At 42.6% G+C, this 20,021-nt stretch overlaps 1 protein-coding gene across 4 annotated transcripts in view; it reads left to right on the top strand.

Annotated features, from left to right (window-relative positions):
• LOC135090826 (serine/threonine-protein phosphatase 6 regulatory ankyrin repeat subunit C-like) overlaps nucleotides 1-20,021 on the top strand; it is a 203,516-nt gene that overhangs the window by 36,035 nt on the left and 147,460 nt on the right. For 3 of the 4 annotated variants that reach the window (XM_063987912.1, XM_063987910.1, XM_063987911.1), the window contains 2 exons: nucleotides 117-279; nucleotides 14,283-14,580. In XM_063987912.1, the coding sequence (XP_063843982.1) occupies nucleotides 117-279; nucleotides 14,283-14,580 (461 nt within the window). The remainder of the gene's footprint in view (nucleotides 1-116; nucleotides 280-14,282; nucleotides 14,581-20,021) is intronic. The other variant, XM_063987914.1, reaches the window with a different exon arrangement.

The raw sequence follows: 20,021 nt of genomic DNA, 5'->3' as shown, positions 1-20,021 counted from the left end.
GTAGGTAATTTCTCAGGACAACAATTTATTGGTAGATTTATTAACATTACTAAAGTAAAGAATATCATTAAGATGAAATAGATAAACAAGATACGTATTGCAATATGTTTTCACAGGTTCTTAGCCATGGACGAGAACAATATTGTTCCCATTGTGTTGGAAATCCTTCACAACCGAAAGGGAGGCTGCCCTGACCTTTGCGAGGATGTGAACGTTATAATAGAGACTATTCTCCAAAATCGAAAGGAAGAGGATGATCCACAGCTTATTGCAACTCTTGTAAGTTTTTTTTTTCTTTTTAATACTTATATGGGTATATGTTATGAGTGCCATGGTGTATTAGTTATTGTAGGTTTGTCTTCTTCAATTATTTAATTAATTAATTAATTTATTTATTTATTTATTTACGTACTTATTTTTCATCAGGACTGTTCTTCGACAGAGTCATCAGTTATCAATTATACTTACAAGTACAAAAAAACTGAAAGAGCTACTGGGTAGAAAATGTATTTTGATTGATTGACTTAATTTATTGCGCCGCAACATCGCGGTCATATGGCGCCACTACAAATCTTTAAAAGCGACAAAGATTTCAGTCTTTAAAATTTCGATATTAAAAAAGATGTTAAAAGACCACTACAAAACAAAAAACAAAAAACGAAATGGTAAGAGCCATGAAAAAAAAGGTAAAAATGAGAGTTGGTATACTAATATTTTAGTTACGTAATTTGATTTAAAATGACAGCACCTTCATACATGCTGCCTTGATATAACGAAGGTCAGGTATCGAAGTCAGGCGTCTGTCAAATACAAGTCCCAGGAAACGAGTTCCCTTCACACAACACATTCTTCCATCATATAGATATAGATCTGGTACAGGGTCAACACCATGAAAAAGTATGGCCACAGTCTTCGAAGCTGAGAAACGAAATCCCCGAGTTGTAGGCTGATGAGAAATCCCATTAATTCCTCACTGCAATTTCCTCTCAATCAAAGACATCCGCACTGCAGCAAAGGAGATGGACAAGTCATCGACTTATGAGCTACCACGAACTCCTTCCAGAAGTACGCTATTGACACTTTTTGTAACTACAGCGAACTACAGTGACACTAAGTATACTTCCTTACGGCACACCATCTTCAAGTCGGCGAACTCCTGACAGATCGCCACCAACCCGTACCAATAAAAAAAAAAAAAAAAAAAAACGATAAGATAAAAATTGTTGTAAAAATAAATAGTGAGTTGGCCAGGGAGGAGACAGTAGGTACCTGCTGAAACGATAATTACACCCAATGAGGTCTAAAGCACTTGATCAGGAGGTGCTGTGAACTTATCATTAAACCCAGCTGTGACCTCACTGAACGATTCCCTTTGTCTCACAACACAAGGGGGCAGTCACAGCCTGCCCTCTAAAGACAACTCACTTCCTCGACACAAAACTACAAGCACCTAAAAACACACTCACCCTTCACTTAAAAATTCAGAATCACCATAGCGACTCCTACACCAGCCTCGGGGTCCCCCCATCTGGGGAGAGGACCACAAATGTCCCCAGGTCTGACTGCTCTTCTGATAACGACGCTAAGTGTCTTGACACTCCCCTCAACTTTATTTCATTAACTTCTGCAACATTCGCGGTCTAAGATATAATTTTCAATCTGTAGAACACCACCTCTCCTCTTCTAAACCTCATCTTCTTTTCCTCACTGAAAATCAGGTGTCTGAGGCAATTGACAGTAGCCCCTTTTCTGTTCCCTTATACTTTCTCTCTCCTCATTTTCAATCGAAAGCTGGATGTTGCGTTTATGTGCGCAAAGTCTTAACCTGCTCTCGTGCCCACGCTCTTGAATCTTCTGAATTTTCCACCATCTGGCTACGACTAAAGAGTCACTCTTAAACTAAATTTATCTGTGCTGTATACCTCTCACCTAACTCCTCTGACTATAAGAAATTCTTTGACTACTTAACTTCCAAAGTGGAGCACATTCTGACCCTCATCCCTTTTGCAGAGATTTCCATTCTTGGAGACTTCAATGTTCACCACCAGCTTTGGCTTTCCTCTCCCTTCACTGACCATCCTGGTGAACCAGCCTTCAGCTTTGCTATTCTCCAAGACCTAGAGCAATTTGTGCAACACCCTAATAATATTCCTCACCATCTTGGAGATACGCCCAACATTCTTGACCTTTTCCTAACCTCTAATCCTTCTGCTTACGCTGTCACCCTTTCTTCTCCTTTGGGCTCCTCCGATTACAATCTCATATCTGTAACTTGTCGTATCGCTCCAGTCCCTCCTCAGGATCCCCCTAAGTGAAGGTGCCTCTGGCGTTTTGCCTCTGCTAGTTGGGGGGACCTAAGGAGGTACTATGCTGATTTTCCTTGGGATGACCACTGCTTCCGCGTGAGAGACCCGTCTTTGTGTGCAGAGCGCAAAAAAGAGGTGATAGTGTCTTGCATGTAGGCATATATTCCTCATTCTTTTCTCAAGCTAAGCCTTCCAAACCTTGGTTTAACACAGCTTGTTCTCGTGCTATACATGATAGAGAGATGGCCCACAAAAGGTACTTAAGCCTTCCATCACCACACTTTCGTACTTTTTATATAAATCTAACTCCTCTCATGACGCCTGGCATCTAGCCAAAAATATCTCCAATAACTTTCTTTCTTCTTTCCCTCCTTTATTTCAACCAGATGGAACCACTGCTATCACATCTATCTCTAAAGCTGAACTCTTCGGTCAGACCTTTGCTAATAACTATACCATGGACGATTCAGTGCTTGTTCCTCCCTCTCCTCCACCCCTTGACTACTTCATGGTACCTATTTAAAATTCTTGGCAATGATGTTTTCCATGCCTTCGCTGGCCTAAACTCTCGGAAGGTTTACGGAACTGATGGGGTTCTTCCTATTCTTCTCCGAAACTGTGCCTCTGTGCTTGCACTTTGCCTGGTCAAACTTTTTCAACTCTGTCTGTCAACATCTATCTTTCCTTCTTATTGGAAGGAAAGGTCCTATTGGACCTGTTCGTAAGAAGGGTGACCGTTCTAATGCCTCAAACTACCGTCCTATTGCTTCAATTGCCTGCCTATCTAAAGGTTTTGAATCAATCCTCAACAGGAAGATTCTTAAACATCTATCACCTCACAACCTTCTATCTGATCACCAGTATGGGTTCCGTGAATGCCGCTCTACCGGTGATCTTCTCTCTGTACTTACGGAGTCTTGCTCATCCTCTTTTAAAGATTTTGGTGAAACTTTTGCTGTTGCCTTGGATCAGACTCTATCAAAAGCTTTTGATAGAGTCTGCCACAAAGCTTTGTTTTCTAAACTACCCTGCGGCTTCTATCCTTCTTTCTGTAACTCCATCTCAAGTTTCCTTTCTGACCGTTTTATTGCTGCTGTGATAGACCGTCACTGTTCTTCTTCTCTTCTTCTTCTGTTCTCTCTTCTCTATTCATAACACCAATAGCATTGTAGAGGACGGTCAACGAATGCCTTTACTGGAAAGGAAAGAGGATCAATCTTAACACGGTCAGGGAGAAAACAACTATAAAAAGTGAGCATGATCATATTACTATTTCCTTTAAGTTTGGCCACTCGGTGAACATTATCAGGACATAACTGAAGGATGTTATCTTCTGAGAATTCGTACAGGTAAATGTAAATGCCTGCTTCGCAGTAACTAAATGTTCGGTGTGGCTTGATGGATTCGAAGATCCCATCAGAAGGGCAAAGCAGATGGAGGAGCATCATTGCCTGTGTTAAATTTTTAGCCATTTTTCTTTTTTTTTTTTATATTATTTGTAGGGAGGACTCCAATCTCACTTTCTAGATACTTGGCAGCGTGAAAAAGAAGAAGTTTTCTCGACCTTCCCTATAGTATGCTACAACCCAGAAAGGTGTTAGTTGGAAGCACGTTCCTCAACATTATCAAAGACATTACTTCTTTATTGTCAACTACATTGCTTGATCGAATGACCTCAGCTGTTAAGTTGTTCTCTCCAAAAATACAGATAATTTATTGCCTCAAGAGCATCTTTAGTGACAAGTGGATTTCCCTTAGCACCGATTGGATGAACAATCACCGTCGTATTCCAGACGGATACGGAAAACAGTATCAAAAGCCTTGAAAACTAAATGAGTACCAGGGTATGACATTGAGGCATAGATATTGATGATCATAAAAGTGTCGAGACAAAAGTTGTTGACCCAAGGGGTCTTCCACCACGGGAAGCAACAACAGGGAGAGTGCGAGTTCCTGCCTGCACATCACCATTACGACCACAGGGTGACATCTCGAGGGCCTGGTCGACCGCCCCTTAAAGACCAGATGAGTTTTTATATTTACCCATACTGATATTAAAAGAAATAAAATGACTCAAGGGGCTAAGAGAAATCTACCAGGACTGTGATGGGGGAAAGTGTTGGCCACTGTGAATGGGGTACCTCGTCCCCATAGGGGCCACTCGTTTTAAAAAGTGTCCCCTCATGATTCGAAAGTTTGACCTCCCCCCCACAACGCATCCCAGCCCAGGCACCCAACCATCCAACACAGGCCAACCTCAAAAGGTTGCCCCTCTGGTGAGCGGCACCACTGAACTGTGCTGGCAGTCTATTTCTGGGAACCATTTAGGCTGGTCCCTCACTTGCAACCTCGTTAGTATAGGTAGCTCTCTTCCCCTAAATAGGGAGGAGCAGGGGCCGAAGCCCCTCTAGCATCACTCATAGGGAGATGCAAACCCCCCCTCCACCACAACAAGGCGGTTCCCACTAAGGGGGGAGAAAATACAAGCAGGAGAAAACCTAGAGATTAATAATCAGAATTCTTCATAGGAAGCATGCAAACCACAACAATTCCACTGCAGAATCTTGAATAATGTTATTTTAAATGGGCTTTCATGGATGCCCCAGAGCTAAACTTCCTTTTGGTAACCTGACTAGATCCATTACTTTGGTAGCAAGGCTTATTTGAGCCTACATTGTTTGCAAGCACAGAAACCGGAGACTGAGTAACTAGTATCGGGGAGGACCTATTAGGAAGAGGGGCAGAAAAATCCTATATTTCCATTTCGGATGTGGATGAATCACTTTGATTAATCAGAGTCATCTGACGCTCCCAAAGGGATCTTTCAGGGGTGGCCACCCGTTGAGGATTCAGAAGTCCCCTTGGGAACGTTTCTGGTGGGACTGAGGAAGAAGCTTAGGAGACTTGTTTGTACATGTGTTTATATTTGTGGAGGTTTAAAAACCTTGGGGTTTGTTCGGTGTTAAGTATCCATGGGATGTTGACATCCACAATATGAACTCTTGTACGAGAAGTCTATGAAGTAGTTGGTGAAAATGCAATGAAGGACTTTGCAGATGTTGTGTAGGGCTTTTCTGTGAAATTTTCCAAAACAGAGAATTTGTTGAAGACAGTATCCAAAGGAGTGACACTCTCATAAGAACGGGAGGACACAAATGGACTGAGAAAGGTGGGAAAGTGCCTGTATTAGAGGTGCCATATTACCTGCATTAGAAGTGGTCGAACTAGAGTGGAGGGAAGAGGCGAATGTCTTTGCCCACCATACTTTCCTCTAAAAAGAGGTTTTCACCTGGCACTACCAAGACTAATGAACTGAGAATTAGCTAGGTAAAGAATGTCCTGCTCAAGACGGTACCTCTTGCTTTTTTTGAGAACGTAGTGGGTGAGCCTCCCTGCAGCAGAAGCAATAGGGTTCCGATTCGCATTCAGGGAATCAAGGGCTGAGCAGTGACCAGACCGGAAACGATTTAGACAGTTCTTCCTCCCATGACCGAACTCATAGCACCAGTAGCGCTGCAATCATTCTCGCTTTCAACCACACTGCTTGAGTGAATGATCTCAGCAATTAAACTGTTATCTCCAAGATCCAGTGAATTTATTGCGTCAATAGCAGCTTTGCCATAATGTCAGATGTATATTTCACATCAATTAGAAAGACAATAGCCGTCGTACTTGAAACGGATTTAAAGAGCCGTTCCAAAAAGATTGAAAACTGAATGGATAACACGGTATTACTTGGAAGCATAGACATTAAAGATCATAAGTGTCAAGACAAATTCAACAGCTGACCCAATGGGTGTTCCACCACAGAAAGCAACAACAGAAGGAGTATGAACCATTGCTGAACATCGTCTTAAAGAGCCTTGTCGACCGCCCCTCAAGGACCAGAGAAATTTTTATATTTACTCATAAGGATATTACAAAAGTGAAATCGACCCAGGGAGAAGGGAAACCGCCTACCGGGAGTATGATGGAGACGAGCGCTGGCAGCCGCGAACGGCGTACCTCATACCCATAGAGGTCACTCGTTTTAAAAAGTTGCCCTTCATTTGAAAGTTTGTCCATGACAGAGCTAAAACCTCCCCCCACACCGCGTCCCATCACAGGCACCTAACCATCTAACACAGGACGACCTCAAAATGTGGCCCCTTTGTGAGCGGCACCGTTGACCCATACTGGTAGCTTAACACCAGTAACCATTTAGTCTGATTTCTCACTGACGATCCTGCTGGTATGGGTAGCCCTTTCCCTCTAAGTAGGGAAGTAGGGCGGAACAGGGGCCGAAGCCCAATCTAGCCCCAATCTCCCCCCACAACGCATCCCACCACAGACACCTAACCATCCATCACAGGACGATCTCAAAAGGTGGCCCCATTGTTAGTGGCACCGTTGACCCGTACTGGCAGCCCAAGAGCAGTAACCATTTAGTCTGATCTCTCATTGACCATCTTCCTAGCACGGGTAGCCCTTACTCCCAGTAGGGTCTAAAGCACTGTTCAGGAGGTGCTGTGAACTTATCATTAAACCCAGCTGTGACCTCACTGAACGTTTCCCTTTGTGTCTCACAACACAAGGGGGCAGTCACAGCCTGCCCTCTGAAGACAACTCTCTTCCTCCTCACAAAACTACAAGCACCTAATAACACACACACCCTTCACCCAAAAATTTTAAAATCATTATGGCGACTCCTACACCAGCCTCGGAGTCCCCATCTGGGGAGGGGACCATAAATGTCCCCAGGTCGGACTGCCTTTCTGTCGACGACCCTAAGTGTCTTGACACCCCCCTCAACTTTTTCTTCATTAACTTCTGCAACATTCGCGGTCTAAGATCTAATTTTCAATCTGTAGAACACCACCTCTCCTCTTCTAAACCTCATCTTCTTTTCCTCACTGAAACTCAGTTGTTTGAGGCAACTGACAGTAGCCCCTTTTCTGTTCCCTCCTACTTTTTCTATCCTCATTTTCGATCCAAAGCTGGATGCTGCGTTTATGTGCGCAATGACTTAACCTGCTCTCGTGCCCACGCTCTTGAATCTTCCGAGTTTTCCACCATCTGGCTACGACTACAGAGTCACTCTCATACTAAATTTATCTGTGCTGTATACGTCTCTCCTAACTCCTCTGACTATAAGAAATTCTTTGACTACTTAACTTCCAAAGTGGAGCACATTCTGACCCTCTTCCCTTTTGCAGAGATCTCCATTCTTGGAGACTTCAATGTTCACCACCAGTTTTGGCTTTCCTCTCCCTTCACTGACCATCCTGGTGAACTAGCCTACAACTTTGCTATCCTCCATGACCTAGAGCAATTGGTGCAACACCCTACTCGTATTCCTGACCGTCTTGGAGATACACCCAACATTCTTGACGTTTTCCTGACCTCTAATCCTTCTGCTTATGCTGTCACCCTTTCTTCTCCGTGGGGCTCCTCCGATCACAATCTCATATCTTTATCTTGTCCTATCACTCCAATCCCTCCTCAGGATCCCCCTAAGCGAAGATGCCTCTGGCGTTTTGCCTCTGCTAGTTGGGGGGACCTGAGGAGGTATTTTGCTGATTTTCCTTGGAATGACTGCTTCCGTGTCAGAGACCCGCCAAGTCTGTTCTCCAATTTGCCAAAAACTCCTTCATTAACAGAAAATGTCAAAACCTTTCAAGACCAAACTCCCCTCGTGATTTCTGGCATCTAGCCAAAAATATCTCCAATAACTTTGCTTCTTCTTCTTTTCCTCCTCTATTTCAACCAGATGGAATCACTGCTATCACATCTATTTCTAAAGCTGAACTCTTTGCTCAAACCTTTGCTAAAAACTCTGGGCTTGTTCTTCCCTCTCCTCCACCCTCTGACTACTTCATGCCACCTATTAAAATTCTTCGCAATGATGTTTTCCATGCCCTCGCTGGCCTAAACCCTCGGAAGGCTTATGGACCTGATGGGGTCCCTCCTATTGTTTTCCGAAACTGTGCCTCCGTGCTTGCACCTTGCCTAGTCAAACTCTTTCAGCTCTGTCTGTCAACATCTACCTTTCCATCTTCCTGGAAGTTTGCCTACATTCAACCTGTTCCTAAAAAGGGTGACCGCTCTAATCCCTCAAACTACCGTCCTATTGCTTTAATTTCCTGCTTTTCTAAAGTTTTTTAATCTATCCTCAACAGGAAGATTCTTAAACATCTATCACTTCACAATCTTCTTTCTGGTCGCCAGTATGGGTTCCGTCAAGGCCGCTCTACTGGTGATCTTCTGGCTTTCCTTACTGAGTCTTGGTCATCCTCTTTTAGAGATTTTGGTGAAACTTTTGCTGTTGCCTTGGATATATCAAAAGCCTTTGATGGAGTCTGGCACAAAGCTTTGATTTCAAAACTACCCTCCTACGATTTCTATCCTTCTCTCTGTAACTTCATCTCAAGTTTCCTTTCTGACCGTTCTATTGCTGCTGTGGTAGACGGTCACTGTTCTTCTCCTAAATCTATTAACAGTAGTGTTCCTCAGGGTTCTGTCCTGTCACCCACTCTCCTATTATTATTCATTAATGATCTTATAAACTAAACTTCTTGTCCTATCCACTCCTACGCTGATGATACCACACTGCACTTTTCCACGTCTTTTCATAGACGTCCAACCCTTCAGGAGGTAAACATATCACGCAGGGAAGCCACAGACTTCTGATCTTTCTAAAATTTCTGATTGGGGCAGAGCAAACTTGGTATTGTTCAATGCCTCAAAAACTCAATTCCTCCATGTATCAACTCGACACAACCTTCCAGACAACTATCCCCTCTTCTTCAATGACACTCAACTGTCCCCCTCTTCTACACTGAACATCCTCGGTCTGTCCTTTACTTATAATCTGAACTGGAAACTTCACATCTCATCTCTAGCTAAAACAGCTTCTATGAAGTCAGGTGTTCTGAGACGTCTCCGCCAGTTTTTCTCACCACCCCAGCTGCTAACTCTGTACAAGGGCCTTATCCGTCCATGTATGGAGTATGCTTCACATGTCTGGGGGGTTTCCACTCATACTGCTCTTCTAGACAGGGTGGAATCAAAAGCTTTTCGTCTCATCAACTCCTCTCCTCTAACTGACTGTCTTCAGCCTCTCTCTCACCGCCGCAATGTTGCATATCTAGCTGTTTTCTACCGCTATTTTCATGATAACAGCTCTTCTGATCTTACTTACTGCATGCCTCCATGCATGCCAGTATCCTTCCTACATAAAAAAAAAAAAAAAAGGAGGAGGCAGTAGGCACCTGCCTAAACGATAATTACTCCCAGTGAGGTCTAAAGAACTGGATCAGGGGGTGCTGTGAACTTATCATTAAACTCAGCTGTGACCTCACTGAACGTTTTCCTTTGTCTCCCACAACACAAGGGGGCAGTCACAGCCTACCCTCTAAAGACAACTCTCTTCCTCCACACAAAACTACAAGCACATAATAACACACACCCTTCACTGAAAATTTCAAAATTCATGGCAACGCCTACAACCCGCCTTGGGGTTCCCATCTGGGGAGGGGACCACAAATGTCCCCAGGTAGGTCTGCCTTTCTGATGATGACCCTAAATGTCTTGACACTCCCCTCAACTTTTTCTTCATTAACTTCTGTAACATTCGTGGGTCTAAGATTTAATTTTCAATCTGTAGAACGCCACCTCTCCTTTTATAAAACTCATCTTTTCCTCAATGAAACACAGGTGTCTGAGGCAACTGACAGTAGCCCCTTTTATGTTTTATCCTACTTTCTCTATTCTCAATTTCGATCCAAAGCTGGATATTGCGGTTATGTGCGTAACCACTTAACCTGCTCTCGTGCAAACGCTCTTGAATCTTTCGAGTTTTCCACTATTTGGCTACGACTACAGAGTCACTCTCAAACTAAATTTACCTGTGCTGTATACCTCTCACCTAACTCCTCTGACTATAAGAAATTCTTTGACTACTTAACTTCCAAAGTGAAGCACATTCTGACTCTCTTCCCTTTTGCAGAGATCTCCATTCTTGGAGACTTCAGTGTTCACCACAAACTTTGGCATTCCTCTCCCTTCACTGACTTTCACGACCTGGACAACATTTCGTATTCCTTCGTATTCCTCGTATTTCTGACCGTCTTGGAGATACGCTCAACATTCTTGACCTTTTCTTGACCTGTCATCCTTCTGCTTATGCTGTCACTCTCTCTTCTCCGTTAGGCTCCTCCGACCACAATCTCATATCTGTATGTTGTCCTATTGCTCCAATCCCTCCTCAGTCATCCTCAATCCTGACAAAACGCCATATACCTCTGGCGTTTTGCCTGTGCTAGTTGGGGGGACCTAAGGAGGTATTTTGCTGATTTTCCTTGGAATGACTACTACTTCCGTGTCAGAGACCCATCTTTGTGTGCTGAACGAATAACAGAGGTGATAATGTCTGGCATGGAGGCGTACATTCCTCACTCTTTTTCTCGATCTAAACCTTCCAAACCTTAGTTTAACACAGCTTGTTCTCATGCTATATATGATAGAGGGGTGGCCCACAAAAGGTACTTCAGCCTTCCATCACCAGAATCTCATGCACTTTATATTTCTACTCGGAACCATGACAAGTTTGTTCTCCAACTAGCCAAAAACTCCTTCTTTAACAGTGTCAAAATATTTAAAAATCCAACTCCCCTCATGACTTCTGGTATCTAGCCAAAAATAACTCTAATAACTTTACTTCTTCTATTTTCCCTCCTTTATTTCAACCAGATGGCACCACACCTATCACATTTATTGCTAAAGCTGAACTCTTCGCTCAAACCTTTGCTAAAAACTCTACCTTGGGCAATTCAGGGCTTGTTCCTCCCTCTCCTCTACCCTCTGACTACTTCATGCTACCTATTAAATTCTTCGTAATGTTTTCCATGCCCTCGCTGGCCTAAACCCTCGGAAGGCTTATGGACCTGATGGGGTCCCTCCTATTGTTCTCCGAAACTGTGCCTCCGTGCTTGCACCTTACCTAGTCAAATTCTTTCGGCTCTGTCTGTCAACAACTACCTTGCCTTCTTGCTGGAAGTTTGCCTACATTCAGCCTGTTCCTAAAAAGGGTGACCGTTCTAATCCCTCAAGCTACCGTCCCTATATCTTTAATTTCCTGCCTATCTAAAGTTTTTGAATCTATCCTCAACAGGAAAATTCTTAAACATCTATCACTTTACAACCTTCTCTGATCGCTCTACTGCTCTACTGGTGATCTTCTGGCCTTCCTTACTGAGTCTTGGTCATCCTCTTTTAGAGATTTTGGTGAAACTTTTGCTGTTGCCTTGGACTTATTAAAAGCTTTTGATAGATTTGTCACAAATCTATCACTTCACAACCTTCTATCTGATCGCCAGTATGGGTGCCGTCAAGGCCGCTCTACTAGTGATCTTCTGGCTTTCCTTACTGAGTCTTGGTCATCCTCTTTTAGAGATTCTGATGAAACTTTTGCTGTTACCTTGGACTTATTAAAAGCTTTTGATAGAGTCTGGAACAAAGCTTTAATTTCCAAACTACCCTCCTACAGCTTCTATCCGTCTCTCATCTCAAGTTTCCTTTCAGACCGTTCTATTACTGCTTTGGTAGATGGTCACTATTCTTTTCCTAAATCTATTAACAGTGGTGTTCTTCAGGGTTCTATCCTGTCACCCACTCTCTTTTAATTATTCATAAATGACCTTCTAAGCCAAACTTCTTGCCCTATCCACCCCCACGCTGATGATACCACACTGCACTGTTCAATGCCTCAAAAACTCAACTCCTTCATCTATCAACTCGACACAACCTTCCAGACAACTATCCACTCTTTTTCAATGACACTCAACTGTCCCCCTCTTCTACACTGAATATCCTCGGTCTGTCCTTTACTTATAATTTGAACTGGAAACTTCACATCTCATCTCTAGCTAAAACAGTTTCTATGAAGTTGGGCGTTCTGAGACGTCTCCGCCAGTTTTTCTCACCCCCCCAGCTGCTAACTCTGTACAAGGGCGTTATCCGTCCATGTATGGAGTATGCTTCACATGTCTGGGGGGTTCCACTCATACTGCTCTTCTAGACAGGGTGGAATCAAAAGCTTTTCGTCTCATTAACTCCTTTCCTCTAACTGACTGTCTTCAGCCTCTCTCTCATCGCCGCAATGTTGCAGGTCTAGCTGTCTTCTACCTGCTGTTTTCATGCTAACTGCTCTTCTGATCTTGCTAACTGTATGCCTCCCCTCCTCTCGCTGCACAAGACTTTCTTCTTTCTCTTAACACGTATTCTATCCACCTCTCTAATGCAAGAAAAAGTGGGTCCCACTAGGGTGGTTCTTTGCAAGCTAGAGAGAGAGAGAGAGAGAGAGAGAGAGAGAGAGAGAGAGAGAGAGAGAGAGAGAGAGAGAGAGAGAGAGAGAGAGAGAGAGAGAGAGAGAGAATTTTTCTCATCCCCCCTTAAGCTACTAATCATGTACCGGGGGCCTATCTCTCCATGTATGGAGAGATAGCGCTATTTTACATAGGTAGAATCAAAAGCTTTTCATCTTATCAACTCCTCTCTTTTAACTGACTGTTTTCAACCTCTCTATTAACGTTGCAATGTCGCATCTCTTGTTATTCTCTACTGTTATTTTCACGCTAACTTGCTAACTGCCTGTTTCCCTTCCTCTCATGGCCTACACAATATTTCTTTCTCTCTTCCCTATTCTGTCCATTTCTCTCATTCAAGAGTTAAGCAGTATTCTCAATCACTCATTCCTCTCTCTGGTAAATTCTAGTACTCCCCTCCTGTTTCTGGATTTCCTTCTTCCTATGACTTTGACTCCTTCAAGACAATTTTCAAGACACCTATCCTGTTCTTTTTCTTTCTTTTTGCCACTCTATTTGACATCTGTATTGGAACTGGCGCTGAGTGGGCTTTATTTCATATATTTTGTTGCCCTTGGCCAGACAGCCCTCATCCAACAAAGTATTATATCCTCCTGCGGATAAGTGTCGTTTACAGCTTCCTGACAACCATCCCCTCTTCTTCAGTGACACTCAACTGTCCCCCTCTTCTACACTGAACATCCTCGGTCTGTCCTTTACTTATAATCTGAACTGGAAACTTCACATCTCATCTCTAGCTAAAACAGCTTCTATAAAGTTAGGTGTTCTGAGGCGTCTCCGCCAGTTTTTCTCACCCCCCCCCCCCAGATGCTAACTCTGTACAAGGGCCTTATCCGTCCATGTATGGAGTATGCTTCGCATGTCTGGGGAGGTTCCACTCATACTGCTCTTCTAGACAGGGTGGAATCAAAAGCTTTTCGTCTCATCAACTCCTCTCCTCTAACTGACTGTCTTCAGCCTCTCTCTCACCGCCGCAATGTTGCATATCTAGCTGTCTTCTACCGCTATTTTCATGCTAACTGCTCTTCTCATCTTGCTAACTGCATGCCTCCCCTCCTTCCGCGGCCTCGCTGCACAAGACTTTCTTCTTTCTCTCACCCCTATTCTGTCCACCTCTCTAACGCAAGAGTTAACCAGTATTCTCAATCATTCATCCATTTCTCTGGTAAACTCTGGATCTCCCTGCCTGCTTCTGTATTTCCACCTTCCTATGACTTGAATTCCTTCAAGAGGGAGGTTTCAAGACACTTATTCATCAATTTTTGACCACTGCTTTAACCCTTTTATGGGACTGGCATTTCAGTGGGCATTTTTTTTATTAGATTTTTGTTACCCTTGGCCAGTGTCCTTCCTATATATATATATATATATATATATATATATATATATATATATATATATATATATATATATATATATATATATATATATATATATATATATATATATATATATATATATATATATATATATATATATATATATATATATATATATATATATATATATATATATATATATATTTATTTATTTATTTATTTATTTATTTATCTATTGTTTTATTTATTGCTTTATTATCACACCATCTTTTTTATATATCTTTTATTGGCAGGAATTGGCCACAGCTACCAAAGAGGGACATCTAGATGGAGTGTGTGATGCTATTGCTCGGGGAGGGAATTTTCACCTGACATATCCTACATACCAAGATGTGTCATGGTGTCTGTTGACCATAGCAGCACACTCTGGTCACATGCAGCTGGTGCGTCTCTTTCTTGATATGGGATTGCCGGTGGAAGGAAGTGGTACTGACAAGAAGACTCCCCTGATGTATGCTGCCGCGCTTAATTTTGTAGATATAATGGTGGCGCTGCTGGAAAGCGGCGCAAATCCAATAGCGCAAGCTAATGGTAAGCCTTGTACTTGTTATCTGATGCCATGGCATTGTGTACTATTAAAATGAGAATTGTGGCTGCATTGATGGCTCTTTTGGTGGCGGCAATGATGTGTTCAGGTAGTAATAGTGACAGTGTGAATTATAGTAATGAGTGATGTGGTATTAGTTGCGTAGCGCCATAACCCAAATCAATCAACCAATCGATATCGATTGCGTATGTGATGGTTGATGACGATGATTGTAATGATTTATTTGTTTGCACAAGATGATTGGGGAGACTTAATGAGATACACAGTGATTAAATTTGAGTAACATCAAGATCATTTAGGATACACAATCATGATTTAGATGATGTCATCAATTCTGCTGCATCTACTCTATAAACAGGTTAAGATGAATAGAAGGAACTGACTGACGGATTGTAAATGCGAAATATCTTAGCAATCGCAAACTACCTTTCATTGGTAGAGAAGATATCCACAATAAATACATAGTAAAGAATGAGGCTCTGGTAATATTAGAGTCAACAATTTTTAGAGTTGCAGTTTTCTCTAAATATATAGGTATAATGTTACAGCCTCACAATTAATTGATTGATTTAATGTATAGCGCCGCAACATCGCGATCATATGGCGCTGCTACAAACCTTTAAAAGCGACAAAGATTGCAGTTCTTTAAATGTCGGTATTAAAAACAAAATTATGGATATGGTAAAAATGTTAAAAGACCACTATAAAAGTAAACATAAAAAAAGGAAACGGGAAAAAAAACATAAAAAAAAAATAATAAAAAGGAGAGGGTTGGTATAGTAATGTTTTAGTTACTTAATTTCATTTAAAGTGAGGGGGTACTGACTCCCACTGATCACTCTGTCTGGCGTAGTTCATTCCATACCCAAGACACTAATCCCACCGACCCAGATATCTGGTGTTGTTCGTCACGTGCCCAAGACACTGACCCCACTGACCCAGGCCCCAAGACCTGGCGTTGTTCCTTACATTTCTTCCTCATTTGCCGCTATGTTCTTCCACCGGAAAGACAAAGTTCTGCCCAATAATATATTATTGATAAAATAAAATAAGAACAGCTAAAAGGTAATTTATAGTTTGCTTAGAAGACCGGCCTTCTCCACAAAACTAAGGATCTCAGGTCCCAGGGAGAGAATCCTCTCTCAAGTATCAGTGACATCTGGTTAATCCCATCCTCATCGTGGCAACGGAAAAGATATGGCTCTCGCAGCTCCACCAGACACGGACACTCCACTAGAAAGTGTCGAACTGTAAGGGAAACTAAGCAGTCATTACAAAATGGTTGGGTTTCCCGGGACATGAGGTAACCATGAGTGAGACGTGTGTGACCCGTCCAGAGACGGGCCAGTGCAGTCTCTGAGCGGCGCTCCCTCACATAGACATAAGACCATAGACGGAAAATTACTGGTTTCCTCACCCACCTTAGTGGTGCCAACCAAATCCTCCCACCTGCCCTACCAACTAGCAAGAAAAGCCACCCTTATAATGAAGTATAAGTCATGAAAGGGAATGGGGTTGGAAGGAGGAACCCGTGAACCCGCCTCTTTAGCCAGCCTATCGGCCTTCTCATTTCCCTGAACTCTAATATGTGCCGGGACCCAGTAAAATACGACGTGATAGCTTTTACGCTGTAAAAGGTATGTTCACACAAGAATCGATAGAACAATTGGGTGAAGGGAAGAAAGGATAAAATGTCGAAAAGCCGAAAGAACACTGCGAAAATCGCTAAAATTTTTAAAACATGAGGTGGGAAGAGTAAAAAAAAAAAAATAAAGCTAAAATAATGATAGACAGTTCACCCTAAAAAAAAAAAAAAGGCAACTCCGAGGAGGCTACTGCCTCGATGGAATGAAGGAAAGAACACAAAATCCGACTCATTTTAGGAGTTTGAACCGTCCATAAAGACGGGGATGGAGTCAGAATGTGTGGAATAGTGTTCCAAGAATAATGCACGGGACTCATAATCTAGTAATAAGTTCTTATTAGGGATAGCAGGGCCGCAGACAGAAATATCTTGGAATTGCCAGTAACCAATTCTAGGATATTTACAGGGATTTACAGAAACAGAGGGTACACTTAATCCTGCTGTAACAGATGCAACCCTAACACCAAAAGATTAAGAGAAATTCAGGTGAAACATATATAAACGGGGACGTGAATCACAGAAGACGGCCAGACAAGGAGCAGAGTCAGGATGACGTTGAACAAGATATCAGCACCTCAGTAATATAGAGTTGCGACGCAAATCCAACGGAAGGACACCAGCTATCACCAGTAAGCTAGGGACTGGGGATAAGCGGAATGCACTAGATGACAAGCGAACACCGGCATGGTGCACCGAGTCCAACACACGAAGCCCAGCCTCACTAGCAAAGGAATAAAACTCACAACCATGCTCCAACTTTGAAAGCATAAGAGTTCGGTGCAAGAGAAGGTTTTGTCTATCAGCTCTTCAAGAGGTTTGAGTCATGATTCTAAGGAGCGACAGCGCCTTCATGCATGCCACCTTAATATAACGAAGGTGAGGTATCCAAGTCAGGTGTCTGTCAAATACAAGTCCCAGGAAACGAGTTTCCTCCACACAAGAAATTCTTCGATCATATAGATATAGATCTGGTTCAGGATGAACACCACGAAGGCGGCAAAAATGTATGGTCATAGAGAAATCCTATTAATTGTTAACTACAATTTCTTCTCAATCAAAGGCATCCACGCCGCAGAAAAGGAGATCGAGAAGTCATCGACATATAAGATACCACGAACTCCTTCCGGAAGTACACTAATGACACTGTTTATAACTACAACGAGAAGTATGACATTTAGTTTACATCCTTGCAGCACGCCATCTTCAAGTGGGCGAAGTCCCGACACATCGCCACTAACCCGTACCCGTAAAAAAAAAAAAAAAGAAAGAAAAAGGGATAAAAATTGTTGTATAAAAATAAGAAGTCGCCCACGGAGACCAAACTCAGAAATACTAAGGAAAATGCCATGACGCTTGACTGTGTTGTAAACTTTCTCTAAATCAAAAAAGACTGTTGCTTATTGGCAAATACCTCACAAATGGAAGATTCCAGAAACAATAAAGCATCAGTCGTAAATCGCATTTTCTCAGAAACCATACTGAACAGGAAACAAGTAATTGCCTCTCTCCCTGATATTCTTAATCTTTTCCAGCAACTTAAAAATGCATGAAGTTAAAGAAATAGCGCGATAATTGATCGTTAGGTGATGATCTTTTCCCGGCTTTTGAATGGAAATAATTACAGCAACACCCCAAGAAGATGGAAAATCACCGACATGTCAAATGAAGTTTTAGAGGTCAAGTAAAAAGATAAAAGCTTCGTCGGACATGTGGCGCAAAAGAATGAATATGGGATATCATCGGGACCGGGATTGAATCATGGTACTGGGACAAAGCCATACGTAGTGCAGACCGAGACAATGGGACATTATAAGACTCCACCAAGGGAGACAAATTGATTTCAGCAGATTCCATATGTCGGCGATGAAGTGTCATAGGTAGAGTTGGATCCTCTCTAGAGACACTTAAAAAGTGCTCAGCAAACAGGTCGGCAACTGTCTTTGGGTCTGCCACCATGCCCTCAACATGGAAGTACTTTCTAGATATTTTGCGGACTCTTGAAGACTTCGGTGAGTGGTGTGCGAACTGTGATGGAAGAGTCTTCCAATACTCCTGGCGAGCCCTCGTTAAGGTGTGGCGAATACTGGCACGCGCTCGCTGAAAAGCCTCCAAACAGTAGACGTCCCCATGGTGCCGGCGAAAGCAAGAAAAGGCAGCACGTCTTTCTTCAGTAGCGGCTGTACAATTCGCATTCCACCATGGAACAAGACGTTTAGGAAACCGCCCATATATCTTAGAGATGGATTGAACAGCACCGGACTGCAAGATATCAGTGAAGTATATTGCAGCCTCATCACAGTTTCCTTAGTACGTGAATGAATCAACTGACTCCAATAAAACTGGGAAGTGATCGCTCCCATATAGGTCTGGTAAAACTTTCTAGCTAAAATCAAGAAAACAGATTAGAGGTACATAAAGAGAGAGAGAGAGAGAGAGAGAGAGAGAGAGAGAGAGAGAGAGAGAGAGAGAGAGAGAGAGAGAGAGAGAGAGAGAGAGAGAGAGAGAGAGAGATCTATTATTATAAAAGTACCGGTTTGACTGTGGAAATGGATAACTTCTCCAGAGTTTACAATCTCCAATCATGAATTTTCGATAAAGAAAAGAAAACAAAAACAGTTAAAAGACCACAAGGGTTGACAGCAGCATCTTCCCACAAAGGATGGCGACCATTGAAGTCTCCCACTAAAAGAAGAGAAGAAAAAGCACTTAAAAGATTATAAAATTCATTTCTCTCGAACGGAACACTGGGAGGCAGATACAAACTGCACAATGAATAAAAACTATTTATAAAAGAATTAATAGCAACAACCTGCAGCGGTGAGTGAATCTGCAGGTGGATAAAAGCAATATCATTGCGAATAAAACCGGCAGTGCCACCGTGGTGACCCTGACCAGGAATTAGAGTGGGCAAGAAAGCATAATAGCCAGGAGGACTAAAGTTAATTTATTCTCCGAACATCGTGTCTTCCAAACAAATGCAAACAGATTTTATAAAATAGTATTTTGAGGGAGTTTTCAGTGAAGCCCCAGAGAGAAGCTTCCCTTTGCCTACATGACTATGTACATTACTCCGTCTGTGAGGCTTATCTGGTCCCACGATACTTATAGGCGTAGAAACCTGAGATTGAGTAATTGAAACTTAGAGGACTTATTTGGAAGACGAGCAGAGAAACCATGTCTATTTCGGATGTGGAGGAGTCACTTTGTTATATAACGTCATCTGAAGCTCTCAAAAGGATCTTTTTAGAGGGAACGCCCTTTAAGACTAGGGACTCGGCAGAATCCCTAGAAACGTTTTTGGTGGAACTGAGGAGGAAGAGTGGGAGAGTTGTTAGTATGTGTCTGTGGGGGCTTAAAAGTTTGGGAATCGACTGTGATGTAGCTGATGATGTAGTGGAAGGTTTTGCTGAAAAGGAGAAGGGCGGCTTGGTTGAAGATCATGTGATAGCCTCAAAAACAGAGAACTTGTTGCTGACAGAAATTGAAGGAGCGACATTTTCACAAGGAGGGGAAAACAAGGAGGGGAAACAATTGATGGTTGAGAGAGGCGGGAAAGTGTAACTGTGGTGGTGGAGGTAGAAGAACTAGAGTGGAGAGGAGGCATATGTTTTTGCCCCACCATCCTTATGTCTGAAAAGTTCTCATCTGGCACTACCTAGATTTATAAATTTTGCATTAGCCAGCTGGAGGATGTCCTCCTCGATATGGTACCTGTTGCATTGTCGGAAACGTAACGGGAGAGCCTTTCTGCAGTAGAAGCAGTAGGGTTCCGATTCCCAT

This window comes from Scylla paramamosain, chromosome 36, assembly GCF_035594125.1.
Source record: "Scylla paramamosain isolate STU-SP2022 chromosome 36, ASM3559412v1, whole genome shotgun sequence".
In the NCBI taxonomy this organism is placed as follows: Eukaryota; Metazoa; Arthropoda; class Malacostraca; order Decapoda; family Portunidae; genus Scylla; species Scylla paramamosain.
Note: the sequence above shows the minus strand (reverse complement) of the source record. Positions and strands in the feature narration are given on the sequence as shown.